The sequence below is a fragment of the Orbicella franksi genome, chromosome 5, assembly GCF_964199315.1.
Source record: "Orbicella franksi chromosome 5, jaOrbFran1.1, whole genome shotgun sequence".
In the NCBI taxonomy this organism is placed as follows: Eukaryota; Metazoa; Cnidaria; class Anthozoa; order Scleractinia; family Merulinidae; genus Orbicella; species Orbicella franksi.
In genome coordinates, this window is record NC_138149.1 from 13440386 (window position 1) to 13465301 (window position 24916).

At 39.4% G+C, this 24916-nt stretch overlaps 2 protein-coding genes across 2 annotated transcripts; one reads left to right on the forward strand and one right to left on the reverse strand.

Annotated features, from left to right (window-relative positions):
- The first annotated feature begins 1048 nt into the window (after positions 1-1048).
- LOC145487772 (uncharacterized) lies at positions 1049-6975 on the forward strand. The gene is made up of 2 exons (XM_081466584.1): positions 1049-5574; positions 5637-6975. The coding sequence occupies exons 1-2, from the start codon at positions 1049-1051 to the stop codon at positions 6973-6975; spliced, it is 5865 nt and encodes a 1954-aa protein (XP_081322710.1).
- A 1753-nt stretch (positions 6976-8728) lies between these two features.
- LOC145486429 (adenosine receptor A2a-like) lies at positions 8729-9933 on the reverse strand. Its single transcript, XM_081465092.1, has one exon. It carries the CDS (start codon positions 9931-9933, stop codon positions 8992-8994), a length of 942 nt encoding a protein of 313 aa, XP_081321218.1. The 3' UTR covers positions 8729-8991.
- Between the last annotated feature and the right edge of the window lie 14983 nt (positions 9934-24916).

Consider the following 24916-nt stretch of genomic DNA (forward strand, 5'->3'; position numbering starts at 1 on the left):
TGATCGATTGCTGACCATTGCTGATAAGCGTGTCGGCGCAGCACAATCTTACAGCCGTTATTGTTCGTCACGCAATGCTGTCACGGCATATGCTGCACATTTTGATCTAGTTTGTATAGAGTTCTCTCAGGATAAGTGACGCAATTTAATCATTGTTCATCTGTTTTTTCATATATATAATAATATATGTGTATATTTATATAGCCATATTCTATAGCGTACGTGGCCTCGGTCCAAATCACGTTTATTGTACGTTCTGATGTTTCAGACAACAGCTGATAAAGCTAGTGCCTGTACTCACTAGAATTTTAAGAAAATCGTCATAAAAAAATTATAGATTAATGAAGCAAGAACTAGCCGAAATAAAAATAGGAAATCACAACGTGTCTAATTCGTGAGAAAAACAAACTAAATTTAATTAGTAATTACGTGAGTAAATAGCCCTGGCCATGCCATTTTATTTGGCGTGTTTTGTTTGCTCAGTGGCGAGGCATTGGTATGTAACAGAAAATAGAGGACTGTTGTCAATACAGTCCAAAATTATCGTCGGTAAAATATTGTAAATAAAACACCTATTGACCGGTTACCTCCGCGGCCATCATTTGGTCATTCCGATAAGGGTTTCATTATTGTCTTTACCCATATTAAGCGGCCACCCAAAATTTAAGAACTTTGTTTTGGAAAGGGCGATGGCAGATAAGAGTCTGAAATTGAAGGTGCATGACGAGTGATAATTCAACACACGTGTTACCGCCGAAGAACAGTATTTTATTTTTGTTTTATTTTGATCGTGACGTTTCGTGTCAATGACATGAAGTAGCTTGCAAAACTTTGTAACCACCCGGATGGACTCACGTGGAACTGATTTTGTAAAACTTGGACGTGTCTTTGGTTATTAAAAAAGTGTTAAAATCAAATTTGTTGTCGTTATGCGAGTTCATTGGGGACTAAAGAAGTAGCGGCAACATTTTCTGGTCCTTCGAGCCGGATTGGAACGAGCGAATCGAAGAATTTGGAATTTGGTGTGGCGAAGATTTTGGAATTTGGTATGGAATCGACCGAAGCGACTGATGGCGGTCGCCATCTTGGCCATTTGGATTCAGCTCGTACTGTGAGTACTAACATTGTTACTTTAAAAAACAAACGGGCAGCCGTCAAAAGAAGGATCACGAACACGTTGAAGAAATTAGAGTCCACCATCGAACAGTATGGTCGAAAAGCGATTATACGTGGATATGTCAACAACTTGCAGGAATATCTTAACGAAGCGAAAGGCCTCAATGATGAACTCGTCTCAGTGATCCCAGAGAACGAGCACGAAGCCGCAATAGATTGGTATGAAGAACAACTCGATAGAGTCGAAGACGCTAAACTTCAGGCCAACGCACATCTTGACGAGCGGGCAGAGGAAAGTTCTAGCGGATTAAGCTCGATGAAATCATGGAAAACTTCTTCGACAAGAAATGTCTCCCAAGCGGCCGAAATTCGCGCCAAAATTACTTCAGCAGAAATTAAAGCAAAACAACTTGCCTTGGAGGAACAGCGAAGAAGAGAGGAGTTCGAAAAACAACTGGAGGTTAAAAGGAAACTTGAACTTGTCCAAGATGAAGCTCAAAGGCTAAAATTCATGGCTGAAGAAAGAAGAAAGACTCAGGAAGCCAAGGACGAGGCTGCACGCCTCGCAGCAGAAGCAGCAGTGTTACAAAAGGTACAAAATGAAGTTAATGATCCGGAAGCTTTGTCTAATCGATTGCTTGATTTTGAGGATGATTCATTGAAATTTGTTCCATTATCTAATCTTGATGAACCGTTAACAATAATTCCTCCACTACTCCCTGGTTTGTTGCAAGGAACTGGAGCAAATCATGGAACTGCATTGCCACCTGACAACCCTACAAAAGTTGTTACACCTTCACCTTTGTTACAACAGCCAAAGTCAGCTGTTTCATTTATTGCACCTCAAAGCACGAAAAAACCTAATGAAACATTGCCTTTGTATCACTCGTGGATTGGAGATTTACAAAGTGGAGTACAGCATCCAGCTTTAACTAGTACGGACAACCGAAAAACAACCATTTGTGGTCATTCTACTCGTGACTCTCTTCCAAAGTTACGCCTAAGTAAGTTTGATGGTGACCCTTTACACTGGTCTGATTGGTCCTCAATGTTTAAATCAATTGTTCATGATGCTAATCTGTCCCTTAATGGCAAAATGCAACATCTTCAGAACTCTGTTATTGGTAAAGCTAAGTCTGCAATTGAAGGATATGGATACAGTGGAGATTCCTACTATGAAGCACTGAAAGAACTGGAATCCAGATTTGGCAAACCTTCCCTTGTTGTGAAAGTCACACTTGACAAACTGAAAAAAACAGCTCGATTACAAAATGACAAACCTCAAGAAGTGAGAAATCTGTCAGATGTTATGTCAACTACTGTGTGGACATTTAAGAAGTTTGGATATGAAAGTGATCTGAAAGCAGAAGCTAATGTTTCCCTTGCCGTTGACAAACTGTCCCAGGAGCTCAAAATCAAATGGAAGGACAACACCAAAGCTACCAAACTGGAACGACCTAGTCTTGATGACTTCAGTGTGTGGTTAAAAGGTCAGGCAGATATTTATGATGATTGTTGTTACCCAAAAATGTCAAGTAAGTTTCCATTCCAACCTCATAAGAAACCTCGGTCTGGTGGATCAAATGGAATGACTGAAAAACAGAACACTTTCTCAAGTAACATTTCACCTCGCCCCAGGCCAACAAAGTCCTCTTGCATTATGGGTGATGGGCAGGAACACAAGTTATCTTCTTGTCCCAAGTTTAAGGCTCTAAGTGTGGAAGAACGCCTAAATGAAGTACAGAAACATAAGTTGTGCTTTTGTTGCCTCAGTCCTCGACATTGGCTTAGCAATTGTTCAAATCAAAAACAGTGTGGTGTAAATGGGTGTACGCGATCACACAATGCTCTGTTGCACAACTTGAGAAATGTTTCGGTGGAAAGCAGTGATGCAGTGTCTGCTATTAACCCAGTAGCACAAGCCGAAGTTGGTTCGTCTACTGAACATTCTAACACATCTCACAGAAGCAGTCACACCTCTGTTCTGTTACAAGTAGTACCAGTAACCCTCTATGGTCCAAAGGGATATTTCAACACATATGCTATGCTGGACACAGGAAGCACTTGCAGCTTGCTGTTAGTAGATGTTGCTGGAAGACTTGGTTTGGATGGTCCTTTGGAAAGTGTGGTCTTAAATGGAATTCAGAAAACATCTGAGCTTATGACAAAGCGTGTTAATGTACAAGTCAGCCGATTGAATGACTTTGGTACCCAATTTGATGTGAATGGAGTTCTTGTAGTTGATCACCTGAATGTGCCAGAGAAGAAAGTGAAACTTGATGAGCTACAAGAAAGATGGCCACACCTATCAGACTTGGAGCTGACTGAAGTCGCTGGGACTCAAGTCACTTTGCTCCTTGGTAGTGATGTCCCGGAACTTATTGTTCCCCTGGAAACTCGACATGGTCCAAAGGGTTCCCCTGTTGGTGTTCGCACTAGGATTGGATGGACTGTTACTGGTCGCTTACCTGGCCATATTCAAGAATGTGAATCTGTTTGTAAAGTTCATGTGGCGACTCCGGATGAGGAACTCAATGACACCGTAAAAACTTGGTGGCGAACAGAGAACTTTGGTTGTCGTTATGACAATGATACCCAGCGCTCAGTTGAAGATGAAAGAGTCATGAAATTCTTGAATGAAAGTACACGTAAGGTGGATGGTCGTTATGAGGTTCCTTTGATTTGGCGTGATGACAAAGTCAAACTTCCTGACAATTTTGCTGCAGCTGCTCAACGTCTGAATTTTCTGGAGAAGAAGCTTAATCGTAATCCCGAGTTGGCAGAAAGATACAGGAAAACTATTGACATGGATATGGAAAAGGGATACATCAAAAAGCTTACTAAGGAGGAAGCAACTGCACCAGCCATGCGCAAATGGTACCTTCCTCACCACCCTGTTCTGAGCCCCAAGAAACCTGAGAAGGTTCGTCGAGTATGTGATGCCACTGCAAAGTTTCAAGGCTCATCATTAAACAGCCAACTTCTTAGTGGCCCAGATTTGCTGAACAACCTTGTTGGAATTTTCATGAGGTTTCGAGAAGAAAAGGTTGCGCTTTCAGGAGACATTGAAGCGATGTTTAACCAAGTTGCTGTCCCAGAAGAAGATCAAGCTTCCCTTCGATTTCTGTGGCGTCAATCTCCTGAATCATTGACAGAAGTCTACCAGTATGTGCGTCACATATTTGGAGCCAGATGTGCGCCAACCTGTGCTAACTATGCTCTGTTGAGAAGTGCAGAAGATAATGAGAAGCAGTTTCCGAATGCTGCCTTTGCCGTAAAGCGAAACTTTTACATGGATGACCTTTTCAAGTCTGTTAAATCAAGTGATCAAGCTCTGGAACTGCAACAAGAACTTGTTGAAATGCTAAACAAAGCAGCTTTTCACTTGACCAAGTGGATCTCTAATGAGACAGAAGTGATCGAGCGAATACCAGAATCGGAAAGAGCGCCCTCTATCAAGGTTGTAGAGGAAAGCATCGTAATGCCTATGGAACGTGCTCTTGGTGTCGTTTGGGATACCAGCTCAGATTGTTTTGTCTATGAAGTGGTGAAGAGAGACATTGCGGACACGCGTCGGAAGATTCTGAGCTTGATAGCATCCCTCTTTGATCCGATTGGATTTCTAGCTCCATTTCTGGTCAGAGCAAAAATCTTCCTCCAGCATGTGTGGCAGTTGGGTATTGGATGGGATGATGCACTGCCACCAGAGTTTCTAAAGGAGTGGTCCAAATGGCAGGAAGAGCTGGATGGAATTGCACAGTTTCACATTCCCCGTTTCTATCGTCACATACCAGACAACCCGTCTGTTATTGACCTTCACATCTTTGGAGATGCCAGTGAACAAGCATTTTGCGCAGTGGCTTATTTCAGATTCTGCTATGTCAGTGGAGCAGTGCGATGTGCATTTGTTACAGCGAAGACTCGGGTAGCCCCGAAGAAACCCTTGAGCATCCCAAGGCTTGAACTGCAGGTTGCTGTTTTGGGTGCAAGATTGGCTGCTGTAGTGATTAAGGAACATGATTACATCATTGATTCCACCTATTATTGGACAGACAGCAGTACTGTGTTTCAGTGGATTCGTGGAGTGTCTAAGCGCCACCCCGCCTTTATTGCTAATAGAATTGGAGAGATCCTGGACAGCACCGAACCCAACCAATGGAACCACTGTCCTGGACAGATAAATCCTGCAGATGATGGCAGCAGGGGACTTCCAGTGAGCTCTATTACTTCTGGGAGTCGTTGGGTAAATGGCCCTGCCTTCTTACACTTACCTGAAGAGAGATGGCCAAAGGGAAATGCAAAGCTTGAAATTCCCAAGCCGTCCGATGATGACCCACAAGCCCAAGAAATGGCCATTACTTGGACTGGTGTGGTGAAAGGTTCAAAGAACGATTTCTTATCTCCAGCGAAATACTCATCTCTAACAAAGCTTCTCAAAGTAACTGCTTACCTGAAACGGTTTATATATAACTGTAAGCACCCCAAATCTGAACGTCACATTGGTTCTTTGTTGGTTGAAGAGATGGAGCAAGCTCGAAAGTTTGCGTTGCCCAAGCAGAATCCTTTCCTCAAGAAGTTGCAGTTCTCAAGTCGAAACAGCATGTTTCAAGCAAGAGCAAATTGGTATCTCTCTCACCATTCCTTGATGGGCATGGAATCATTCGTGCAGGTGGTCGAATTGAGAGAGCCGATATTCCATTTTACAGTCGTCACCCTGTGGTACTAGCACCAGATCATGAGTTGACCCGTCTCATCATCATGAACTGTCACGAGAAATTGAAACATGAAGGAGTGGACCAAGTACGAAATGAGTTGAGACAACAGTATTGGATCTTACGCTGTCGTGCTACAGTGCGAAAGATCCTTCATCAGTGTTCTTACTGCAGAAGGCGAAAAGCGAAACCAGAAGCACCCTTGATGGCAAGTCTACCATATGATCGCTTAAGTGTTGCACCACCATTCTCGAAAGTTGGCGTGGATTTCTTTGGTCCTCTTAAAGTGAAGCATCTTAGAAAAGAGGAGAAGAGATATGGTTGTCTCTTTACTTGCTTGGTGACTAGAGCAGTTCATTTGGAGGTTGCATTTGACTTGTCAACCGATTCCTTCATCATGTGCCTTAGGCGGTTTATGGCTCGAAGAGGTAAACCAACTGTGATTTACTCCGACAATGGAACAAACTTTGTAGGAGCAGACCGTGAGTTACGTGAATGCATCGATGGCTGGAATCAGCATAAGATCGGCAGTGAGTTGAGCCAAGAGGGAATTCAGTGGGTATTTAACCCGCCTGCCGCACCTCATATGGGAGGTGTATGGGAGCGCCTCGTACGATCATGCAAGAAAGCCCTTAATGTTGTTCTACAGAAACAAGTTCTTACTGATGAGGTGTTGCTTACCGCCTTTGCTGAAGTGGAATGGGTTGTGAACAGTCGTCCGCTTACTGAAGTCAGCTCGGATGTGGATGACCTTGAAGCTCTGACACCGAATCATTTCCTCATTGGAAGAGGATCTCTCAACTTACCGCCCGGTATCGTTGACGACAAGGAGTTGTCAAGTCGCAAACGTTGGCGACAAGCACAAGTGGTGGCAAATCATATTTGGAGTCGTTGGTTAAGAGAGTACCTACCTGGTTTGATTACTCGAAAGAAATGGACTCAACCTACTGTAAATTTCAAGGTCGTAGATTTGGTGTTAGTGGTTGATCGGGCAGTTTCAAGAGGTTTCTGGCCCCTTGGCAGGATCGTAAAAGTCTTTCCTGGACTTGACAGTATTGTAAGATCAGCAGACGTGAAAACGAAGTTTGGAGTAATGAGACGCCCTGTGACAAAACTTGCCGTCCTTGAAGAGTGTTCGACCAACTAAATCGGGCGAACACGGGGGGAGGATGTTACCGCCGAAGAACAGTATTTTATTTTTGTTTTATTTTGATCGTGACGTTTCGTGTCAATGACATGAAGTAGCTTGCAAAACTTTGTAACCACCCGGACGGACTCACGTGGAACTGATTTTGTAAAACTTGGACGTGTCTTTGGTTATTAAAAAAGTGTTAAAATCAAATTTGTTGTCGTTATGCGAGTTCATTGGGGACTAAAGAAGTAGCGGCAACAACACGTCTATCATGATTGTATTGAATTGACTCCATGTTCACCAAGAAATTTATAGCTCGATAGTGAAAAATTAAATATTCAAGGTACACCAACCTCTATATAAGCGGCTAGCCCCATTAAGCGGTCGCCACCCATTTCCCCGAGGGTAGCCCACTGTATTACATGTAGACCAAAAATAATTGCATAGCGCGAAAAGACCTAGGTATGAGTTTAGCGTTACAGTATTACGCAGGGGCATGTAGGTGGCGGTGGTCGAGTAAAAGATAACAACAGGGGCAATGGTAAATTATTCATTCTTTTCATTTCTTAATTTAATCTCTTCCTACTCAACACGATTGTGTGCTCCCAGTGATTCCAAGCCTTACGGAGCCTTACGTATTAGGATAGAAATTGTCCTACCCCTACCCCCTAAAATGGGATGACAGATTTGCGTGACGAACAAGGAACGGCTGCAAGCAGGGATTCAAGCCATCAAACCATGATGATCAAACGTAATATTTTGGTGTAGTGCAAAGCAAGCAACTATCTACGAATGACTTAGCCGTTTTTGACTTAGATGCAGTGGTGATCATATGCGTCGAACGAGGGTCACAGATTCATGGTATTCGACCGTTAAATAAGTTGACAGTTGGCGATGTACATCGGACGTTATGTAAACAAAAGCAAACTTCTGCTTTATGTGCGACGAATGGTGAGAGAAACACGTCAAATCGGCTTTGGACCTGCCTTTTACAGCAAATGAGGTTAGAAAATTTCGAAATTATCAGCTCTGTGTCTATTTCAACTTAACATAGGTCAAGTCATATGGCGCATGCTAAAATATACGTCTAACCCGTAAATTGAAATTTGACGACGGATGGTCAAATATTTGCATTTTTGATGTACTTTGAAAAGCTCTCGCGTCGCTCACAATCATTTGCCCAAAGAAATTTTTACAGGAATCTGTAGACCATCCTTCTGCAATTCAGCCACCAGAAGCTTGGTCCATTTGAAGGTTTCGCACATGGTGAAAATTAATTATATTCACGAAGTACTTTTAAGTGAATGAAATACTTGTCTTCGAAATTTAATTATTTTGCACCCAAGACGACAACGCAACATTCCCTAAAATCAACTCAGTACACATTTAAACATTGCACAAAAATATTTGAGTGTTTTAAAGACGGAAGAATAATGTGGTTTTGCATGCGAGGCTCTCAAACTTGTTTAATAAAATGGTGCGTCAAATGACGATTTTAACGGAATTTGGTAATTTGCATATTTCTTTGAAATAAAAGGATATTTTGCCAAAAAAACTATCCAGTAGTTTTTGTCATGCCCTAGCCTATCTACCATAAAAATATGAGCGAAATTGAATTTTCGACCCTTGCCGCGAAATTAAGAATTTGTCTGATTTTTACGGGCAGGCACTCTTAAGGAAGATGTCACCCGATTAAGGTATCTAGTCAGCTTGGCTTGTTAAGTAGGGTAAGAAACGGTCTCATGGTCCACGCAGCTGATAGGATCTTTACCGCTATGATACTTCCTAAGTTAGATTACTGTTGCGATTTTGTTTGGAACAACTGAGCACCTTCAAGGTATAATAGATATAGAGCGGTTACAAGCGAGAGCTGCTAGAATTATTTTAAAGGAGAGTAGCCTTAGCCAAGAACATTTGTTACGACAATTAATTTTTTTGGAGAAGGAAATTACACACGCACATTGAATTAAACTGTATCGATTTCTGCGGCGACGTTATCCATTCCTTTAGTCAAATTTGAATAACCATGCATCAGTTTACAGCACCTACAGCTGGAGAGGTCATTCGAAACACAAACTGTCTCATTTCTTGCTGTCGCCAACAGTAAATCAGTGGATTGAGGAGAGAGTTCAACATTAAAAACGTAGTGATCCATAGTAGAGGATAAGCAAGGTCCAGTTCTGGAATATGCCACAAAATTGTTAAAGCGGCCACAGGCGAAAAGCATAACAAAACAGCGCGCACCACGTAAAAAATTGTCCTAAGCGTTTTTCTTTCTTTGACAAATCTTTCCACCTCTTCTTGGGGTAGTTGCTGAGTTTTGATTTTCTTTTGCTGATGAACTGTTTCGTGGTATAAAATCGCGTAAGATGTCGCCATGAAAACCATGCAGGAAAATATCACAATGGATGTTATCACGTTGCCAATTTTCAGTGGCAACCCTTGAAATAACTTACTGACAAATGTCCGTCTAAAAATTGCACAACATAAAGTAAGAAACCACAACGCTGTTACTGCCACCTTAATGTTCTGTGCAGTAACGAGATACGAATACACTAAGGTATATTTGATGGCTATTAGCCTCTCACAAGTGACTAACATCAAATGGAGCGCCGACGAAAGAGTAACTACCCCTATAGAAAACACGTGAAGATCACGGACAATGTCATTGTTTATTCCACCGAGTAGCTGGGATGTTCTCCAGATAATAAAGGTTGGCTGGACAAGAAGACCATTTAATACATCCGTTACCGCCAGGCAAGCGAGCAAGATGTTGGTGTAACTCTGTAGTCTTGGTTTTTTTTTCACGGCCATGATCACCAACACGTTAAGAACGACAGTAAAGGGACATGTGATGCCGTTAAAGATGATGGTGATAATATAACTAACCTCGACTGCGACATCTTTAGCGTCGCAATTCATGGTGATATTTGTTGAGGGTCGAGAAACGTTTGTAAGATTTAACACGGACATGACGAGAAGAGGAAGATATATGAAGATATATGAAGATATATATGAAAAATGACAACTGTGTACAAACGATTTTGCAGATTTTATAAATGTGGTGCAGAATTTATATGTATGGTGCACGAAGGAAGTGGCTTAGCAGCATTTCTGAAAAGTAATTTCGGCGCCTTTGGTCTTTTTTTTTTTTTGACAACTTCCGATAGTTTTTATGTGGTGTAGATTTATTTTGGTTTTAAGGAGAAGATTAGTAACATTTCATAAGTCCTCAACTTTTTATAAATCTTCAACTGTTCTGTGCCTTTCATTTTTGAAAAGCCGTCGACATCAATTTTGCCCAAGGGAAAATACTCAATTAAAAGAAGTATTTTCGTGTGCAACTTAAGTAGGATTATTTGCTTAGCAACACTAAAACCGTTACTGTAACCGATATTTTTTTCCGTCGTTTGGTTTGTGTGATATGCAAGTGCTTTCATCCTTTCTTTTTAATAGCCGTCGACATTTATGTGGAATTTTCGTGTGGAACTTAATTAAGTAGGTTTGTTTACTTCAATTTGAAATATAGTGATTTCAATCAGTAATAAAAGCAGCAAGAAAATTGTTAAAATATTTTTTTTTCGTTTGTTTTCTGTGATAAGTTTGTTCCGTGCCTTTAATCCTTTCTTTAATTTTTAATAGCCGTTGCAAATGACAGTTTGATCTTTATTTGACTTCTTCGTATTCTCTTCCACTCCTTGTGGAACACAGGTCCACGGAAAATTCCCGCCATCCCGTTCTGTTTTGCACTTATTCTTCAATCTTCCCCCAGGTCTAGCCTGATTTGCCTGCCTTATACCAAATTTTCGTTCTACAAGATCCATAATTGAAATTTCGCCCGTTTTACCAAGTTAGCCAAACGTAAAAAAATGATACTTTTGTTTACTTTCCCTGGAAAATTAATCTTAGTGACTTGAATAATAATTTTGAACTGTATTGCGTTACTGTGTTGAAAATTAATGATACACTGTTGATCCCCTTTTCACGTAAAGACGGCACGGAACATTGAATTATCTTGTACCCATAAAATAAATGAAATGAACGATGGCAATCAAAATGAAACAACTTTCCAGAACTGGTTTCGTTCTTTAGATGCTATTTATAATATTTGTAATGTTAGCTAACGTTTTTTTCAGTCAAGTTAAGAACAAAGTGCACAGCAGCCAAAAGCTCTTTCAGCTTTTGTGAGCTTGTATTTAATTAATTTGTTTGAAATGCTTTCGGCTTATTCTACGTAACACTTAATTTGCTGGCGTACTTTCCCAGCAAGAAGTACTAATCTGAGAACTGTTTCCGCTTACCATATAGATTTAGCTAAGCCTAAAAGCGGAGCTCCTGACTGCAATAATTGACCATAAAGGAAAAAGAGGATTTGTTTTTCTTGGATCAGAAACTCAAAAAATGATCAGTTGTGAGCATGTAATTGTTCAGCGTCTGGTTTCACTATTTTCTCGAGTGAAATTTTAACAAACTCTACCCAATTAGAAATTACGTTCGCAATATATCGGGGACTTTCCAAGAGACGATTGTGCGAGGAAATGTGTCGGACGAAAAGTGAGCAACGCGCCAATCGAAACCCAGTACCTGGTCAGCGGTCAACTTAAAAAAACGACCACGATGAGCTCTAAACCTGAGCCTGCCACATGGTCACGTGGAACTGGTCAGCGAAAACCTTGTTTCCACAGGTGTTAATTAACCATAACATGGATGTCTTGTGATAATGTGCCACGCAATGTAAAGAGGCATTTTCACAGAGGAATCCGTTTTTGAGCAAATCATCGTATCACTTGGACACGAGAGTGATAACTGCAAACAGACGACCATTTCCGGTCCGAGGATCATTTACGGAACAATCTGGGGATCGTTTCCGGTCCTGGGGCCCGTTTTTCGAAAGCTCCAGAAACTTCGGGTCCATAAAGCCATTTTGGTTCATCAGCCTCTAAAAAAGGAGAAGTATATTGGCCTGTAACTTCTCCTATGAAGAGAACCTCTGTTCATATTAAGAATATGCGAATAATCCAGCTCTGTGTTCATAAGGTTTGAGATGTCTTTCCGCGTGCGAGAACTTTACGGGATTTTCGAGAAACGAGCCCCTGGGTTCATTTGCGGGCTTTGCCCACTTTGACAAACATTTAAATAGCAATTTGACGTAATCTGTCGTCTATACAAACTTGGGCAAACTAATTGGTCGCTTTGCTGGTTCAGGGGAATTTCGTCATTGTCAAACTTGAATCGAGCAGAACAAACTGCGAACTCTACAGATCTCCCACAAAATGGTGGAAAAGTTGACTCGGTTTTTGTCATCAGAGCACCCCTGCGTGCCGAAAAACCGGAAGTTGCCTTGCATATTGCAGGGGTTGAAGAAAAACACACGGAAAATTTGCGGTTGCGGTCGAAATCGACACGTTGGAGGCCATTCTATTCGAATTTAGAATGAAGTGAGAAGCGTTAGTAACGGTGGAAATTCGTGTCCTCTTTGGCTGGTGATTCTCAAGTGCGACAGACACACTTTCTAGCTGCGATACAGCCTGCCGTGAGCTGTAGTGAGCTATATTTTGCTCGCTGCTCTGTCCTGAAACGAACTGGAACATGCGCGTCGGAAAACGAGGTTATGTGATTATTTTAGGACGTGATGTTGTGATGTTTCTATCCTGACACCAATCTACATAAATAATTATTTTAAGACTGAGTAAAGTTGTATTTTTTAAATAAATTAATCTCATAAACATTTTGCATATTAGGTTTGTTAACTTCGAGACAAAGCAATGGTTTCTTACGTTGAAATAATTTTAACACCAATTTTGTGTTTTGTTTAGTCTCGCTCGACTGCCGACTAAGACTGCTTGAGTATTTTTTCCGAGTTATTTTCTTAAAAAAAGGCTTTTTCGGAGCCCGACTTTATTGAAAGCCACGTTCTACATCGCTTATCTGTACAGCGCCACATGTATCCGTCATTTACCCGTCTCTGTTAGTTCCATATCAGAACCACATCGAGAACACTGCTGACAGCTCGCTAACAGCTTCTGAGTCAATTTAAAACATATATATTCTGGAAACTTTCCAGTATAACAAAAAGATCACGGAACTCCATGTTTTATAACGTCGAAATAAGGATCAAGTGTAGATTTAATTAGGATCAATCATGGACTGCATATTATTCACTATTAACTCTGGTATCTTACTTTTAAAAGATGGAGCCAAGGACAGAAATCAAAACGCCTAGTTTGTATGAAAATCCGTGCTTTGGGACTGATAATTGTAGAGCATGATGCAGTGCACGTGGATTTCATTTTCACATAGCTTTTCTCGTTGTAGAAAATACATTTTCCGCTGGTATTTTAACGTCACATTCCTCACTGGATTTTCTGTGTTAGGTGTCGGAGGACGCCTATTGCGAAGTCGTGATTGGTCGTTTCTTTCTATTTATACTTTACGGCAGTTTCGTTCAATCTCTCTCGCTTGCAACCCTACACTTATTATCCTTCGAGTATAGCCCGAGTACACGAGTGTAGCCGGCCCGCCCACCCTCTTTCAGATATGTTCCTTTAATCTGTTCCTCTTTATCCATTGCCTGATACTGCCTTTGTTTTCATTTATTTTCAAGCGGCAGAGAGGCTTACATGGATCGCGCACGATGCCTCAGGTGCTTTAAGCTCGGCCATTGGGCAAGAGGCCGTACCAGCGCTTGGTCGAGCCCCAGAAATGTCTACCGTGTATATCCAAGCAGCCGATATTGACCTATCTAGCCAGTTGCCTTTGTTCAGGCCATTTGCGAAGAAGAAATTAGGGTATACCCTTAGGAATGGCAAATTATCTTATACCCGTCGTAGGGAGATATTCAAGGACGTTTTAAAGCATGTGAGCTATGATCCCAAAGATTACGGCCTCCATAGCTTACGTTCTGGTGGGGTAACCTCTGTTGTTAGTAACGACCTCTCGCATAACGTTGCTGAGCGATTGTTAAAGCTTCACGGACGCTGGAAAAGTGACGAGGCTAAGGACACGTACGTATTAGATAGAACCACAGTGTAGCCGATTAGGAGTAACAAAATATCTAGGAATTTAGCTCGTGGTCCATTATATTCAGTATTCTCTTGAAATGTATCTTAATAAAGGGTAATAAGAGTGTTAGGGTCCGCATGCCATCCACCCATACTTCTTTGTACCTGTTTTGCGGATATTTAAGTGGTAAATAATTTACGTTCGTTTGAACGTAGTGGATTAGAACGTAATACTAACCTGAGACAACTAATTAAATGTACATAAATTGGTGTCAAAGGGCCATTTTTGCAGGGGGTCCCCATAACTTGAAGGGAGTAAAATATGTTGACCTACTGTTTCTTGTTCTTGTTGTATTTTTACCACTTATAAATATATATAGTCATGCCCACGATAATCATACACTCACCAAACCCAACATTTGTGCCAAGTAAAGTTTGAGCGAAGCTAAAAAAGCAGTATCACCTCCTGCCTGGTTTTCTCATGGATACACTCTTTAATCAAGATTGTCGTTCGGAAGTGTTCCATAATAATAAGGTGCAATACGCTTTTGAAAATCCCCGTTACACTTAAACGATTACTGTGCAATCAAAAGTGAGGCAGCTGGATTTAAATTATACAGAACTGGAAGCAAGGGGCCTATTTTTTTTTATCTATGAAACTATGACGCTCTTTTTGCCTGAGACAAATTAAACGGTTCTCTATCACTTCAAGTGATCTCCACACATTTTAAAGTAGTCAGCCAAAAATTTAAAGCAGCCAGCGCTTGCAAATCGAGGGTCCGAAGGACGCGAGATTCTAACGTAGTACGGGGGCATGCCCCCAGAAAATTTTCAAAACTTATGTGGCTAGAAATGCGATCTGAGGTATTTTGGGGGTAACTGACACAAGAAAAGATGTGTCATTTTATTGTCAGTTTTCGTCCCGTTTTTATGCAAATTGGACAGTATTTGCTAATACAGGTACAGTAATTACAAAATTTGTCGTACAATAATTGTACAATAATTATTACTTGTAACATACAACGTATTTCCTTTTAAATTCTTTCAACGACTTTAAAAAGAAGCGACTTTAACTTTTCTTAAAAATATTTGACATTTTTTAAAAAACGCTTAAAAGATACACGACGAATATTCTATAATACAAGAAAAGCAGTGGTTTATTAAAAAGAAAGGTAACATAAAATATGCTAGAAGCTAAACAAAGAGTGAGTCACTCTGAGTGTTAAGGCTAGGACTCAGTTCTTTGATGAATAGCATTTCGTAAACGAGGCAGTCAAATTTCCCGTGGCACTTTTTGAGAACACGAAATTGGTCCTCATTAAGAAGATTTTTGTCACGGTGCACCTGTAAAAGGTATTTACCTATAGCCGAATACTTGTGTTCGCCAATGCGTTCATGAAGGTGTCGGGTTGTATAACCAACATAATCTGTATCACACAGATCACATGCAGATTTAAAAACAACGCAATGCTGACTTACAATACTCGGCTTAGTTTCTTTTGGCTTAAGATCTTGCTCCAATTTTTTACTCACAAATATTGGCTGTAAAGTGACGGCAATCGTATTACTGAAATCACGTAATTACCTGCGGACTGCATTAGCGGCTATCTGATCTTTGAAGGGAAGAATATTAATAATAAAAACAATATTTACAGAGAATATCACCAAGCTAACACTAACTTAATTAGGGTGGTCCTCTATCTCTAACTACTAAAGAAAGCACGTAGGACGAAAACTGATGAAGACTGGAGATTGAACAAAATAAGTAGGAACACAACATACTATAAAACTTATCAGATCTGCTAAAGCCAATTTCTTTAAAATTGCAATTAATGACAATGTTAACAATCCAAGAATCTACAGAGACCATCTGAACACGCTCATTAAAGGAAAGAATGTACAACAACACATCACCCTTCAGGTTGAGAACAATAAACTGACGTCTGATCCAAATAAGGTGGCTAAAGCATTCAATTCGGCTTTTGTGAATATCGTGCAGAAGTACATTGATGTAAACCTCCAGGGTACGCCTGATCTTCAGAAATTGAGGCCTTTTGTTAGCAAGATGAAACCATCATGCGAACTTTTTAATATACAGCGTATATAAACAAGCTGCTTTGTTAAGGAGCAAATAAATTCGATGTCAAGTTTTTCCTCTTTTTCTGTGTGACTGGTATATTCCACACTCTATTCCTTGTAGTTATAGCTAGAGTCAATAAACGCAGTTGCAACTCCGAAATTTGTGCAAGATTAATTATTGCGTTCCCATTCAAATGAAATTTTGGAACTCTTTAATGTGACCTTGTTTGTTTTCCGATAGTTTTCGGCTTTTGCAGAAAACAAGTACGAAGTAAATGCAAAATGCTGCTGTTATAATTGTCGTTGTTGTTTATAGTGGTCAATGCGCTTAGCTACACCTCGCTAGTTCACAGACATGCCACTTAAACTGACAGAAAGAAATGTCAACTAACATAATAGTCTTAAAAATTCCAACTGGTGGCAGACCAGTTGGCTATTTACAAGCATGACCCAGAAGTTGAACTTCGGCTACCGAGAAACCACTCTAGCTTAGTGGTAAGAGCGTAATTTGAACCCGAGACCACAGGATTACAAGTCAGCCGCCCTAACCACTCAGCCACGCTGCCACAACAGTTTTATTTTTCGCGCTAAAATGAACTGTTCCTGGTTCAATAGCACGTGAACGTCTTCTACAGTACTTTTTCAAAGCATTTTTAAAGATAGGCATTCTCAAACAGTACACGAATGGATTGATCATGGAATTTGCCAAATGCAAACAGTTCACAGTCCTTAACACCATTGGTGAAACACAACCTTTGCAAAATTCTTTTGTTGTGTACACTGCTATAGCTGGCAACCACAACACAAGCGACACAGCAGCCACTATAAAAAACGTTCTTGAGAGTCGTACATTCTGATCCATTGATCTTTGGTTGTGAATCTCTATTTCAGGTGGTGTGACTCAGTGTAATCGAGTACGTATAGTGAGAAAACTTGTACAGATGATTAGTACACACAGGAAGAGAAATGAATGAATAGCGACAGTAACATACACGCTGTCCACCTCTGTGTGCATCGGTAGAAATGTTGACCCAGCCAAGCATGACCCGGCTGTCCAGGAGAAAATGATCGTAGAGATGTAAACACGCGTGCTTGTAACATGATGCTGGAGTGGCCGCAACACGGCGTGCACGCGTTCAAGAGAAATGAGAGCCAGGAAAATGACGGACGTACTCGAACCAAGGATTTGAACTGATGATGAGGGATTTTTGATTCTCTTCACATCTTCTACTCGAATCATTTTCATTTTGGGAATCTTCTCGGTTCCCAGGACAATGGGCTCTGCTATCCCCACAAGTAAATCAGCGATTGCGAGGTTAACAAGAAGGAAGCATGTTCGCTTTAGGCGCGATCTTTGAGTACAGAAAATAAAAATGGTAAACGTGTTTCCTATGATAATGACGGCTGCCTCGAGTGCTAATGTTATAATAAGTAAGATATCTGTTGACTTCAGCATGATCTTCCTGTTACGGTTAAGCTTTCTATCCCTTCTGCGTTGTGCGGATAAGCAGCACGGTGTTTCTTGTTTCCTGACTAATATATCTGACCTAGAAAGCAGCAATCAATCGAAGTATTACGTTATCTGCAAAAAAAAAAAAAAAAAAATTGCTTGCTAACTAGAGAAATCCGGCAGAGGAAATATCGATAATACTTTCGTACTCTTATCGCCCATATTTATCAACAAGGAGTAATATCGTTACTTCCATAGTATATGGTTTCACGTGCAATAGATCGTACTTTGATTCATGTGCAATCTTGTCATGTGCAAATAAAATGGTTTAAATTACTTCACTCACGTACCAGAAATATTTTGGTAGCTATAATTTGTCTCTTTCAGTCGGGATAACGGCGTTGCGCAAACCACTTCAAACCCGCAAGCATTGAGAAGTTTCTCGTACTTTTCTTAGCGGTATCAAAGACAAAAATGACCAAATAAATATACATTGAGATGTTTGACAATTCGCACTGTCTCCATGGTTATCTTCTGCAGATATCAATAGATAGCCAGGACGTGCTAACGAGCACACATTGAAAGTTTTCTTTAACCCTCCAAGGGGAGTCCGAACTCAAAACTAAAATATTTAGGTAAGTCAAACTGAAACAACAACGCACGACAGTACTAACCAATACCGTTCATTTCAGCTGCAGCGTATTTACTACTGTGGCAGTTAAACGCTTGAAAGTTCGAACCACATATAAACGCAGTTATTTATTTATGATTTCTTTGTTTGTTTAGTAGGCTGTTAGAGAGCTTTGCCAATAGCGAAAGCGTGAAGAACATGGTTGCTTATGATCATGTTATCTATTTCTTTTTAATTCTCATCCTTTGAGTAAATATCAATGAAAGACTGGAAAAAAATAACACGATTTGTTCAGTTACATCAGTTATATGATTATTCTTTGCTCAATATTATTTTGTTTTCAGTAATCATTCGTCTGGTTGGCCCTTTTCACGGTTTTTTGTTTTTTGTTTTAGTCATACACGGACTTTTTTTTTTGGTTAAAAAAAGTTCGTTATCTTTGGTCGTTTGTTTTCCTTGTGGGAAACTGCGAGGCATTTCACAATAAGGTTATCCATAAAGCGAAGTGAACAAAGTAGAGCTGCTCTCACACAGTTTAAACAGGCGACGTGAACGACCATATTTTAGTCTCCTGTGTGCATTTTGTATTTTGAGAAAACTCTCTTTTCTAGATCGTGAATCACTTTAAACTTGACAGCTGACAAGTTTCCATCAAAAGTTACAGTTTGTACTCAGCTGATCAAATAACTAAGTTATCGTATTTGTGATAATTATGCGCAATTGTGGCCGAAGTGCCTCCAAGTTCGTTATTTGAATTGGTAGGTTTTATCACGACGTGTGAGGTGATGGTCACTCACGAGCATGCAACTTTTTTCTTCGACGGTTTATTTTTACCCCGTTACATCTCGGCAACACACACACACACACACAAAAATTGGGCCCGGCCGAAGTTGCCTGACTTTGCTATTTTGATAATGAAAACTGCAAAACTGTCAAAACAAAATGGGTGGAGACTTGTGCGTAATTATCATGTTGGCGAAGAGTTTTTCTCACTAATAAGGTTTCCTAGGGGACGTTAAAAACAGCAACATCTTGATTTTCTTAATACAAATGTGAATATTAAACATTTGTAGTCCATTTAACATATGTAGCTTGTTACAGGTAAGGTGACAATTGTAAGAGACTGGAGACTAAATGAACCGTTAGGTTTTCGAGTAACCCTTCATCCTAGTTACGTCTAATTGAAGGACAGGGGAGATTAAGGAACAATGTACAGTTAACAGTTTCGTTAAAAGAAGAACAAAAATAAAAATAAAAAATAACAACTCGGGTATTGGTGTGACAATAAATGTTTTGTTGTTTTTGAAAAAGCAAATACGCTAAGTTCTTTCAAATGGGTTTGAAGTTCTTTCCAAAGATCTAGATCTATCGCCCGATTGCCAAATGAATGTCCCCTGAACTTTCAAAAAACGACGAAGGTTAAAATAAAAGAGAGGGGGAAAAGAAGGACACAATTGTCTCGACCATAGCACTACGTCGTCAGTTGACATCACGAAGTAACTGGGTTTCTGCTTTTGTGTACAAAAGAACCGTTATACAAAATGCAATCCAAACAACACAGCACAGCTTAATAACAACTGCTAAAACGACTTCCACACGGCAACCATGTACGCAGTTTTAAGCTTTTAAGCTTTACTGTTTAAAATAAAAACTTTGAAGAAGTTATTTTACTGTGTACCGATTCACGAGAACACATACTTTTTGGTCGGGCGATTTAATGACCTTTTTTGAATGAAAACGTACAGCTTGAAACAGCCCATTATTCAATTATTATTCCAAGAGCGCGCGTTGGATATTTAACAATTATTCGCCAAAGGCGAAGTGAATATTGGTGAATATTCACCAATGTTCACTGAGCCTGAGGCGAATAATTTTCAGAGATGAATATCAAGGACTACAAAATAACGGACTAAAACATAAAAACGCAGACGTAATTGTTCGTGTGCATACACATGTGCAGCCGTAGTTTTAATAATAGAGAAGCTTACATTTTCATCGATTGTCAATCAATTTACTCATCGAGTTCGGCAGCAAAACAAAAGAGGAAACACTACGAAGAAAGGTAAATTCATCCTTTGTTTTATCGTTGTTGACTTCATTCACAGCTGTGATCATCGCCTAAAAATGAGTAGCTTTAGTTTGAAGAAAAATATATTTCGGTCAATCGATCTGACCTGCTGGCAATCGACGCAACCACATCGTTTACGATTCTTAAAAGCCTTGAATACGAGTTCTTGAAAAAATTTTTTGTCAAAGGGCGACAGCAGTCATTTTGAAAATTATCCATCCTTTCAAATATCCTGGACTTGGAGTGATCTTTCGAACAAATGTTTACTTGCCGAGATGGCAAAGATGGCAAGCTTAGTAACCAAGCTCTAGCGGGGTGAATATAGCGTCATATGATGAGCTATTCGACCAATCAGAATGTCCAATTCTTATATTCACCTCTAAATATACTAAATAAACATTTTTAAAAACTGGATCATTGGATAATGCAATTCGATAGTTTTCATTTCCTTAGCCATCATCAATTATGAGCAATTTTTCCGTGCTGATGTACAAATATGGCAAGCGTGCGCGCGCTTGTTTGGGGCGTTTGTATTTTTATTTTACGTCAGTTTTCTATATTTTGGGGGCGTTTTTATTAAAACAATTATTCCAGTAGCGCTTGTTGTATGAGATGGTTCTAGTCAACTCGGCACCAAGCGCCTCGTTGACTATCTCTCATCTCATATCCAACGCGCGCTCGTTGAATAGTTATAAAAGAAAAAATAGCCTCCATTTGGCGCGCAAATATGCACAGATATTATTCCGCGGACATTATCTGTTCCGAGAAGGGAACAGTTTAGCTCGAGGAAAACTGTGAGCTTTGAGGAACAGATAATGTTCAAGGACAAATATCCGGGCATATTTTCGCGCCAAATGGAGGCTATTGTGTTTCTTATCCTTCAAACATTTTTTCGCAACATGCACGGTTTTGAAAACTGGGGAATATCACTCGGATATTCCCCACTTTTAGCTGGGGAATATTCATTCAAGTGACGCGTTTAGACCAAACGAAAATATTTGATGGATTATAAAAGATGGTAGATAGCCAGCGAGACGGGTATCGCCGAGTTGGCTATAACCATCAAACGAAAATATTTGATGGATCCAACAAGCGCGAGTGGAATAACTGATTTTATTAAAAAACGCTTAAAAGTATAGTTCAGTGCGCTCGTGTATGTATTGAAGAATCTGCGTACGAGTCAAGTGGTCCACCAGGCCAGAGTTTATCCCGATTTCAGTAGCATGAAGCGACTAGGAGTATTTCTACTCCCCCCCTGGATGGGATGCTAGTCCATCGCAGGGTTACCTCCCAGCATTAAATTCGCCGGTACCCGTTTATACACCTGGGTGGAGAGAAGCACCGTGAGAGTAGTGTCTTGCCCAAGAAAACAACACAATGTCCCCGGCCAGGGCTCGAACCAGGGGCCCGTTTCTCGAAGGTCCCCAAAAGTTTTCACAACCGGAAAGCCTTAGCAAAATCTCAAACCTTATGATGAGCACCCCCATTATTTTTATATGAGTCTCGATTTCAAACAGTCTTACTCTATTTTTTAAGAAAACTTGCTTCCTTGGTCTGGCTGGATCACGTTAATAAAGCCTCTTCGTTTCATTTCGTGTATTTAATTGATTCGTTTTCCATCAAGATCAAAATCGAGACACATGCTAAAATTTACTTTAAAAGACCAGTCTCCTTTCGAATATTTGCAGACTAATCTAGTGTATATAAACGGGAAAGACAAACCCTGCTATGTCTCTATTATAAGCAAGTGTCTAAACCTCAATAATCTAGTAATTCCAATTTGAGCTAACTGAAAATAAATATTACGTGACGCCAGTCACGTAATACATGTAGCGTGTTTGAACTTATATTTTGGGCTTTGTCTGTAGTTTTATGTACCTTGCGTGAAATAATGAAACAATGTTGTAATAACGACATGGATCAACTCTCTTTTTGTATATTTCCCACAAAGCATGGCCCACAAATAGAACAAAAACAGACTAGACCGCTCAACAATAGAGTTCTTTGAACATACCGCATTATGCAAATTTGAGAAGAGACTGTCGCGAACTTTTGCATTTTACCTGTGTGAACCTCGATTGCCGAAAAAGTTTTTCCATATTATTATAGTAGAAACGACACTCTTTTGTACAATACTTGTTTTAGTTCCATATCGGACATACCAAGATGCGTTTTAAGCCCGCAAAACTACGCAATTTTTGCCGTTTTCATAGGGGCTTTAGAAGGCAATTCTTCAATGGTCGGCGGAATCCTTCAAAATGCTTGGAAAATTTAAAACTTCCTATTGTTAGATAGAAGAAAAGTAAAGCTCTTATGCTAAGTCTACTCCGAGTTCTAGTTTTGTAAATTGTTTCAATGCAAATACCGAGAACTTTGTCAATTTTCCAGATACTTTTTGCGTATTTAATGAGGCAAAAAGCTATATTTTCGTTTTTTTGCGAATTTCTCGAAGACTTTAAATTCTAAGAAAATCGGAATAATATTTTCGAAAGTGGCTCCCTAAAAGCGTTCCTTTAGGCTAAGTTTCAGGATTTTCGACTTTTCTAGCCTGGCCAGCCATTCTCGATATTTCCAGTCAGTGACTCTTAACATTTCAACAACAAATCGGAGAACTGATTATAATCCAGTGTTTTGAATTGTGGCTGACATGGACTACCCTTGTAAGTAAAATGTGTTGCACTGTAAGCAGTGTACTGCACTGAAGCAATTTACATTTATTTTGCGAATAACTTTCTTTTAAAAATGGGCTACTGCTGGATATCTATGTAACTGTACATTACATGTATTTCTTATGTTGGTCCACGGAACAAGCGTAGCAAATGCACATTTGAAATGGATGGATTTATTTTGAGCTAAAAGTAATCACGATTTGTTTAGTGGTTGGACATATGATTAACAATTAGACCCGTGGCCCTTGAGGGCGAAGGGTCTAATTGTTTTAGTATCACCCAACTAGTCGGACAGAAAAGGTAATAATAAAGTTAGCAAATGCAAGTTGAAGAAATATTTATTTGGGAATAAAACGAAAGAAAACGTCACGCTCGATGGCGCCAATTTCGCTACTCGAGGACTATTACTAATAGTCCCCTAGTAGCGTAGCCAATCAAAATGCAGGATTTGCATTAGTCCACTAGTTGGGTGATACTAATCAGAGTTATAACAAATGTTTTATAAAAGTGACTATAAACATGTTTTGTAAGCTGCACATAGCCATATCAATTAAGATGATATTTTAAACAGGTGTTTTTGTGCTTTTTAAACTGCTCAGGAACATCATTTTAAAATGTATTTTAAATACACTGATAGGCTGTAGTCATTTTACGAGGCTGGTATGTATAGATATTCACTACCAACAGGTCAAAAATACAAGACTATTTATATACTGTTTTTAAAAAATATTGACGAATTTAGTTTTTAAACTTAAATCCACTTTTACACCTTTTAAAAACCTGTTTTAAACAGGCTGTTTTAAAGCTATTTTAAAAATTTTAATTCAAAATAATTTCTAATTTTTATATTTAAAAAATATTTTGACTTTTTGTATTGCAAAACTATATTTAAAATGGAGGACCTTTCAGGAGCGCTTTTAAAACAGCGTTTAAGCATACTATTTAAAACCATTTTAAATCAAGGTCAGTAGTTGAGGTCTCAAAATAGTCTTAAAAAATATATTTGAACACTGTTTTGTAATATTTAAGTAATCGCCTTTCCGAAATATCTTTCAAATACCCTATTTTAATCATGTTTAATGCATAAAATACATTGAAAATCCACGTTACAACCTATCGCTGTTGTGAAATACAGTTTAAATATACTTTGAAATATAATTTAAACACTCGCCACAATTTGAAATTTTTTGTAAAGTAGCTTTTAAATACATAACGATGGCCTCAAAACAGTGTTTAAATCATCAAAATACTTTTTAAGTACTTTAAAATAATTTTGAAATAGGGTTGTTTTGGTAAGGGAATTAAAAAATAAGGGCTAAATATATATGACACTTGTGTAAATTTTACGAACTTTGTTGCCAAAGCTAAGAATGTAGTTTGAGGTTCTTTTGTTTTCGTCCCCATTTCCTAGACTGCAATATCGTTTTCCTGGGAGACAAAGCTTTTGCGTGGATGCCTTCATGAATACATCCTCGCGACAGAAAAGCCACTCACGAAAAATAAGAAACGTGTTATAGAGAATCCTTAATGTCAATTTCCATAAACTTTAACATAAAAAAATATTTTACTATGCTCGTATTTAAGTCAAAAATTATTATTTTAAATGTCCTTTACTTGTGCTTTCGCCCGGCGATATTTGTTGCAAGGAAGAAAATTGAAAGTGTGACATACAAACTGATCGATCTCGCCGTTTTTCGCAATTTGAAAAAGATCTAGATTATTGGCTAGTACTGTTAAGAGGCTGTTTCTGTAATAATCCTTCATTCAGTTTCGCATCAAATATAATTTCGCCTGACACACTGGCAAGTGTAACACTTAAGCAAGGTTAGAATGAAAACAAATTTCGTTTGATTCCAAATGATTTTCTTGTCACATTAAGAATCATTTTAATATTTCGCCTCGTCAGGGCCAGTCGCAAAGTTTCAAAGAGCAGACCCTTTCTGTAAACAAAATAGAGCATTATACTTGAGCAGCGTCCGGAACTTTTAGTATAAAGATTCTGGTATGAGAGTTAAAAACGTATCATGGTATTTCTACACACTAGAGCGTCAGCTTCAG